At 44.1% G+C, this 8,536-nt stretch overlaps 1 protein-coding gene across 1 annotated transcript; it reads right to left on the bottom strand.

The window, feature by feature from the left end:
- Window positions 1-370: 370 nt before the first annotated feature.
- On the bottom strand, window positions 371-5,792 carry Snrnp-u1-70k (small ribonucleoprotein particle U1 subunit 70K). Its single transcript, XM_076824188.1, is given in 9 exon segments — window positions 371-1,090; window positions 1,176-1,528; window positions 1,959-2,199; window positions 4,438-4,464; window positions 4,467-4,511; window positions 4,796-4,877; window positions 4,959-5,021; window positions 5,170-5,352; window positions 5,500-5,792. Coding segments are annotated over 9 exon segments (1,302 nt in total). The 5' UTR covers window positions 5,644-5,792; the 3' UTR covers window positions 371-926.
- Between the last annotated feature and the right edge of the window lie 2,744 nt (window positions 5,793-8,536).

Consider the following 8,536-nt stretch of genomic DNA (forward strand, 5'->3'; position numbering starts at 1 on the left):
TGTACAGTGACTTTATCGTTGCGACGGATTTTCTTGAAAGTTCCCACTGTTTTTACGCCTCGCGTGGGCATCCCGTAGCACAGGTAAGAGACCGGAATGATTTGGTTCAGTTAATACGCACCGAGCCGGCCATTCACGGTGAAGATAAAAAAAGATAACTCTCGCTCGATACCGCAGCGCCCGGTACATACGCGTAGGTGCATTAACACGAACAGCAGGAATATTAAAGCGATTCGGAGCAACTTCGTTAACCGTTGGATTAAGCGAAGTATAAATCACCGAGTATAACGAGCATCGTAAAAACTCGCACGCGTTTGTGACTCGAGCGGGGAATATTTTAATAGGGGGTGTAAAAAGCACTGCAACAGAGTACCTAACAAATTAATTGTGTGGTTTATTTTATTTGTATATATAAATATACATGCAGCAGCCACGAGAGAATTGATTGGTGTGATACGGTTTTATATACTTATGTACACAAACGGTGTTGAAATTATAGCGTGGACAATAAAGTTCGAACGTCCATATGGACCTGATCGGGTTCCATACTGCGGAGGTTTTACAATAGACTGCTACAATATAACTGCAATTTACGGGTGTATTTCTAATAATATTCAAAGCGTCTAAATTCATTTTTTTTTTACACGGATCGTACCAACCAAAAATATACAAAATTTTGAATTAACCGGATAGGAAGAACTACTTACATTACAAACGAGTAGCCCAGACCTGCTTACCTTGCAATATCCTTATTGAATATCTGGTCACTGCGAATTATATAAAAACTAGATACTCGATACACGGTCGATTCGGTATTACGCTTAATAACCATAGGAAATACAATGCGTCATTGACAACTGCGTTAATTCATCGTGCGCGGTAACGAAAAAAAATAAAGAGAACGTTTATATGAAATATTATCGAGATCAATAATCCTGTACGGAGTCGTAATTGTTGTAGGGAGGGGGATCTGGACGACCTTCTGGAATTCTATATTTCTCTTCGACTTCTTGCTCGTTGTCGTCTTCATATTTTACAGCCGTGAAGTATGATCCAGACGTTGAGAAGGTATTACTGTAGTCAGGATAATCTGAAAAATTTCGTCCCGGCGATTAATAACACCTACGAACTTGGAGAGTTCGAAGCAAAGGAGGGATGCCAAAAAAAAGACGTACCGTCCAGTGGTTCTTCTTTGATTCGTATTTCTTTCGTGTCTTCGTCCTGACGATCGCCTCGATCTTTCCTGTCTCTGCGTTCACGGTCGCGATCACGTTTATCTCTTTTGCGATCCCGGTCACGATCGCGATCGTTGCTCCTGGAACGCCTCCTCTTACGATCCCGTTCCCGGTCCCGCTCGCGATCGCGCTCTCTCCTGTCGCGAGGTCGCTCGTCTCTCTGTATCTCTTCGATATCGGGATCAGGCAAACGCTCGCGGCTTCGCCTGCGTTTCCGATCGCGGGACCTGCTCCTGGTCCTTCGCTTACGGTCGCGCGACCTTCTGCGCTCTCTATCCAAACGATCGCGATCTCTGAAAAGGAAACAGAAGTTTCAATTCTAATTCGCTGGAAATTTGACAAAAATAATTTGGCGAAAAATAGATAAAATATTGAAAGCGGACCACGAGTCAAGAACGAACCATAACCTCACAAAACCTTGCTAATATTACGGCCAATTAGATTATTTAGATTTACTTCGGGGGGCGGGGCATATCCCCCACTCCCGCAAAGAGGAGGCAAAGTGGGGGGCACGCTCCGCCCTCAGAAGCAATTCCGCGCTACTCAATTGGACAAAGCTTTACCATTCTTTTACAAGAGAACGGTTAGTTCGAGACACCTGGTTTCTCTTGAATTTTCCATCTGCTCGTCCAGTGCAAGAGGTAGAAACAGACGAGACTTTATTCGGTGAGGATTATTACTTCCGTTTTGAAATTAGTAATACAATTTCTGAAGGTGACTCACCTATCTCTGTCAAGGCGTCCAGAATTCTCCCTCTCCCGTTCTAAACGGTACCGTTCCCGTTCTCTTTCGTTATCCTCTCGGCCCGAATGCTTAATGTTCACGTCAGGCCCACCTCTTCGAGTTCCACCGAGTCCACCGCCGAGCCTCCGCGGGAGCCATCCCTTCACGGTCCTAGCCCGTTCCACGTCGACCAACACTCTGCGACCATCTATTTTCTTACCATCCGCATGCTTATAAGCAGCTAAAAGTATCGATTGAAAATTACCATGTGCCCGCGTTCCCATGCTCACTATTTAATACGCTATGGGACTTCTACATCCCAGGGAAATAAATCTGAGGTGGCAGAAAAGACTTCTCTGGACGGATCTCAATCTTTACTTTTTTTTTTTTTTGTCTCTTTTCATAAATATTCTCGAGCGAACGTCGCGGCTATGAGAGGCAGACGCCTTTTCAAAATGAGAACCGACATTGCGATCGATTGAATTTTCTTTCTCTTCTGCAAGCTGCGAAATTTTGACAACGCAGTGTAAAAACGAAAAAGCACCGCGAGAATTCGGCCGCGAAAAGCACAAACGAGACAAGTAATCGAGCAAGGACCGTGTTACTCGCGCGCTAAATACCTACGTGCAAATTGTGTCTTTTTCTTTTCATTTGGACGATATTGCTCTCTATTACCATTAGGCTTCTTGCTACGTACCGATGATATTGCCCAAAACTTATGATCGTTATGATTCTCGCAGAGATGATTAGGGTCGTTAAGGTATCGGCACACGTTATTCCTGATTAAGTCCGTGCCGACTGCAACGCGCGTTACTTTATAAAGCAAAATGCGACAGTACATACCGTGACGGGACGGTACCCTTTTTTTTTTCTCTCTCTCTCTCTCTCTCTCGCGCGTTCGGGGCCAATCGTGTGAAACGACGAGGCTACGTTCTCGCGCGAAGCTGAGGCGTACAAGGCGTAGAAATGAATCGGGATCGCGCGCAATAAAAGGGCCGATGGTGTCGCGTGCAGTGCTGATCATTTCACCGTATAAAATCACGAAGCTACGTTACACTCGCAGCCCATCAATCAGTAATAAGATGTACGGAATTTTCTCAATACCTTAAATCTACGTTTGTAAAGTTCAAAAAGTATTAGCAGATACAAAAATACCTACCGCGGCTACTTACGTACGGAAGTTAACACAAATCTTAGAAGTACTTTTAATCGTGAAATGAACTTGTAAGAGACTCGCGAGCATAGAGTAGGCCAGCGCGTATGCTATTCATTGGGAAGGTGCCCAGTCTTCATATGTTCGTTCAATCTCCGAAGAAGTTTACTTTGCATTTACCTGGTGCGCTTTTTCTTTTTACTTACGACCAAACCGTGCGCAAGTATCGTATACATTCATGTACTTGTACATTAAATTGTTCTCTAGCTTGTAGAATAAATTCTCATTGTAACGCTCAAGACGAATTTCTTTCTCTAACAGCATTCTCTCCTTACTTTCATTCTCATCTTACAAGGGGAACCTCGTTTCCACGGCGAGCAGATATCGCCGCGTACGAACTTACACGCGTCACTTTCGTTTTATCTCCGCGCGAGCTTCCCAACAAACCGACTGGATCCAACACGAGGAATTAGAATAAATTAGTATTCTATATCGAAATTGATATGTTCAAGGACTTAAATGTAAATAATATCGGCTGAAGTAGAATGATCCGATGACCCTCCGAGTAAGATGATGGCTAGCTAGCTTTAGTGAAACGGAGACAGTCGGCGAGACAAGATGTTCGAGAAAAGAATAATCGATTAGTCTGGAAGCATGCACTTTGGTACTAGACCTAACGAGAGAAAACGTTTCTTTTCGGAGCCCATACGGTACCCGACTATTCGCTTGGTACGCGTTTCGCACGAGTAGATTATCTCGAACGAGTGAAGTTTAACCTATGAGCAGACAATAATCACATTGTAAAAAAAAATCAAAAAAAAAAAAAGAAAACAAGAAACAGTAGTGCACAGGTGCTACAACCAAGGCGTGACAGATTATGCTCTATTGCCCAGTGATGCGTAATTGTTAATGTAGTATTGACAAGATGCGGTTAAATTTTGCTCGACATGATATTCGGAAAAGTTTCCTACATGTAGCTGGATTACGATGCTCGCAGTCTACCTTTACGTGTAGGCGGAAATATTCTAACTGCTCGCACTGCGTGTCCCTGAACCTTTCTCCTAGAAAGCCCACCAATCAATTTCAATGTAGAATGCTAACTTTTGCGAACCGCGCTCGTTAAAAACCAAAAAGGAACCTCGGCCCAGACTATGGAAATCGGAGCGGCTCCAGCTCGCGGCAGTTTAAGAGTGCGGGGGCCTACGTCTCTCCCCTGGAGGGGCGTACTCGAACCGCAAGTTTCAACAAAATCAGACGAGATAAGTAGGGTAAGCATAGACGCTAACAAAACGTTGTTGTATGTTGGATCTTACCACACATACAAACCTATCATATCAGGCAGGTTCAGGGATTTTGCATGGAATAGTGAACGGCACTAGTTGCCGGCAGCGGCCACCACGCTGTACCAAGAACAAGATAAAAACTGCATTAATCAGGACAGCCAATAATTCTCTTTTCAGTTGATTCGTTTACCATATATGCATTTACAGAATGGTAATCCTGCATGGATGTATGGCGGGAACCCCCCGTACCGTCTGGTTTAGTACCAATGAAAATGGGTAGCCTAACTATAGCCCTGCCCCACTATATCTAGCTGGAAGTGACGCTAAGTAAGGTGAAACTCCAGACTATGGACTCACTGAGGTTCTCAAGAGGGGATTACGGTTTCTCGGGCTTTACTTACAGTGCATGTCTCTTTCGTGCTCATACTCAATGAAAGCATATCCTCTAGGCTTGCCATTTATAGTATTGTGAATTACCACTATCTGGAAAGTTCAAGCGACCAGGTGATACATACAGGTAAGATGTTTAAGCGACAGGGCTGTATCATAGAAAGGGACGCTTACCTTTTTTACCGGACCGTATACTTCGAATTCCCTCCTAAGTTTCGACTCAGACGTATCGTAGTTCTAAAAACAAATATATTTACCAATCTCTCCGTTAGACAGTGCTCTCGCTGTTGCTACTATGTGGCAGAATGTTCAACAAAAGTTTTACCAACGTATTTTATTAATCGCGATTCACGGGCCGTGGCTTTCGCGCGTAAACCATACTCACTATTCGAGCTACAAAAAGGGTCTTGAAAGGATCCGCAGTTACGTTAGGGATACCAGCTGGGTCCCACACAGCAATTTCTTGCTCTAGTTTGTACGCCACTTGCTCCGCGCGCTCTCTTCTTCTGCGCTCGAGCCGCTCTTCCCTGGTTTCGACGCGTATCGGCGGCGGGGTGTCTTTCGGGTCCTGTAGCAAATAAAGGAGTTATTTTTTTAGGGGACTGTGCGCGACGGGTGATGGAAACGGCGGAGGTTTCGGTTCCGTAGTGTTTAGGCATCGAGTGAATTTCTATGAAGAAACGTGTTGGAGGAATTGAGTTCGCATTTTTGTTACCTCGAAATATTTGAGGAAGGTTCCAACGCCGATATAGCCTCCATTCTTCTTTTCGTGCGGTAGCTTGTTGACGGGTGGTAAATATGGTATGGGATCCCGCGGAGCGAAGAGTGCTAATAAGTTTGGCGGTAGGAACTGCGTCATTTTATCGAGCGCGGGGCGAACACGGCACGTAAAATTCTCAGTTCACGAAAAACATCGATGCAAGCAGCATCTTCGTGCCTCGGACACCATACAAAATGGCGACGACGTTGCTACCAACGTAACAGCGTTTGGGAAACTCACGTCCAGTCGGTAAAGTTTTGCTGAACGGCGAGATGCCTCCCTCGTGAACGGAGTAGCGCGCATGCGCTCACTAACCTAATCTAACGTGCCACGTGCTGTCAGTTTTTATACTCTGTCATATAAGAAAGAACCTGCGCATAGACCTGTTCTGCGCTACTATTGGCTGTACCCAAACCTACGCTCCCTCGGAGCCAATGAGCTCACTCTACACGCGTGAAACGGGTTCCTTCTGATATGATAAGGAGACTATTGTGACCGCGGTGTTTTTCATTTGAACGAGAAAATTCTGACGGGTTTAAGAACACTAAAAAAAACAGAACCTTTAATATATGAAAGATTCTAAAATATTGGGTCTCTTAATCTATATATATAAAAGACGCAACGGTACATTGTTTTCATGCATAGGCACCCACTAAGGAAGGTTTTTTGGAAATTCCATCCCCAAGGGAGTGAAAAGCGGTGAAATGTATTTTCTCGGACTCCCTAATATCTCTTAGGCCCGATTAGATATCAACTTAGTTCTTACTCGCAAAGATTACCCACACAAATTCCTAAAACCCAATTTTAGGATTTTTCCCTAATCAACCCCTAAAGAGGTGGTGAAAAGGGGTGAAATGGGATATTTTGCTAGTAGAGAATAAAGCTATTGGACGAGGTTCTAAAAATGAATTGTTTTCATGAATATTGAAGTTATCATCTGTAGATAATTTTAAAGTTTAAACATAAAATCTCCTTTTACGTTTTCTAAGTTTATACGAAAATTTAAGTACACTTTACTTTTAAAGTCGTTGCACCTAACGTGATACTTTATTCAAAATAAATCAGGATTCAATTGATACTTAAGTACACAAGTGTTTGCAAGATAGCGCTAGTTGTACATAAATTGAGCATGCAGTCTATAATTGCAATAGTCAGCTTATAATTACCAATCATTTTAACTTGCAACCATATACGATTTAAAAATATTTCAAAACTGTATACTTCTAACCAGAAATGGCACAATTAAATTACATTTTTCCATGAATACTTCTAAAGCCACCTTCGCTAATGCTTTTTACGACTTTGAGAGGTCACTAGATGGCGCCAGTTGTGCATTAAACGGTTCTGCGTAGTGGTAGAGCAGTTGTGACGCTGCGACTAACGTTGCATTTGTTTTCGGGAGTCAGTTAGCTACTATTGATAATTTCTAGCCCAAATCATCGTTTCCAGCTCGCAAACACAGTGTGTATTCCAGGATGGATGGAAGGATCCATAAACCGCTTCAAAACCGGTGAGTAAAATTATGAAACTCAGTCAGTCGTTCTGCATTTTGTGTGACGTAGTGACGAGTAACAGTAAATTCGATCGTATGACAGCCATGACGTCACATCCGTTTATTTAGGGTTAATATACATACACGTTGCGTTCAATTTGACTTATTCTTTAAAGAGGCACAAGCCGCCTCATTTTTTAACCGCTTTCTAACTCGGGAAATCAGTAGGTAGGTAGTCGTGCTTTGAAAAGTTATATCCAACAGCGTTGCGTTAAAGGCACATTTCCAATGCAGAACGAACTTTCTTGCAATGTGGATACCATTGCATCTATGGTTTATGCAGTTCTAGATCGTTGCAAATGAAACTTCACAGCTCGTTGTATTTCTACTCGAAGTCCAACAGTTTTTACTGCCGCGCAAAGCGTGAAACCAGGCAGGAACTCTGAAATAGACGTTAATTTAACGGCAAACAGAATTTCCCCGATAAGATACGCGCGTTACATCATCGTAATTGCACCGCAACTACGATCTACACTCTGTCTCTGTAATATACGAGCATAGGACAGACTTTGTACCTCACGTGCATTAATTGCAGAACTCTTTATCACTCCCGCTACGCGAATCGGTGCACGGCTCGAGCAGAATCCTTTTCTCGCTCGCGTCCGCGATTCCTCGCCCGATCGCAGGGCCGCGAAAAGAGAGGAAAGGTGCTCGGCGCGGCTGGGGAAGGGGGAAAGGAAAATTTCGCGCGTTGAAATGGGCTTACGTCAGGGTAATTAAAATGCAGGCACAAGCGGCTCGGGCGCGTATTTCTGTAATACGCCAGCCAACCGCGGACGCTAAAATAATGCAAGATGGATTTGACTTTCGTCCAATACGAAGCCGTGCCGTATGCGTGCTCACGTTCACGCGTTCACGCGTTCCGAATAAAGAACGCGCGTATAGGATGGCTCGATGCGCACACGCTGCATCCGTGCACAACCGTGTAAGTACGTACACACGCTCAGCACAGTGGCGCGCGCGCGCGCGCGCGTGCATCTGCTGCGTAAAACCGCGTGGCCCCGCAGTTGGGCCATTTTTATTTCGCGTAACCAAATATTTGTTTGTAAATAACAAATACGATTTTGCTTGCAGAGTGACGAGTAAGGTATTCTTCGGCCACGAATTGTCATTGAAACGAAAAAAAAATTGAAGGGAGATGTTTCAAGAATTATCTCGATTTTATTCGATCGATATCTTTCCTCAAGCGTGTCTATCGATATAAAACGACTGATCCGAGGCCCACGTGATCCTGATACGTTCGTAATCGTCGGACACTCGCGTTTACAATTACAATTGCCTCGCAACTGCATTTTTGTTTACCCACGATTGTATAACACGCAATCGCGAAGCAATTAGGCGTCAAGTGCGCGGCGCGCTCGCGCAAATGGCGATTGCTCGGCCCCGCCGATACTGGCTCTATAATTGCGCCGGCCTTTTTTTTTTCTCCCACCAGCGATT

The sequence above is a fragment of the Andrena cerasifolii genome, chromosome 1, assembly GCF_050908995.1.
Source record: "Andrena cerasifolii isolate SP2316 chromosome 1, iyAndCera1_principal, whole genome shotgun sequence".
Classification (NCBI taxonomy): domain Eukaryota; kingdom Metazoa; phylum Arthropoda; class Insecta; order Hymenoptera; family Andrenidae; genus Andrena; species Andrena cerasifolii.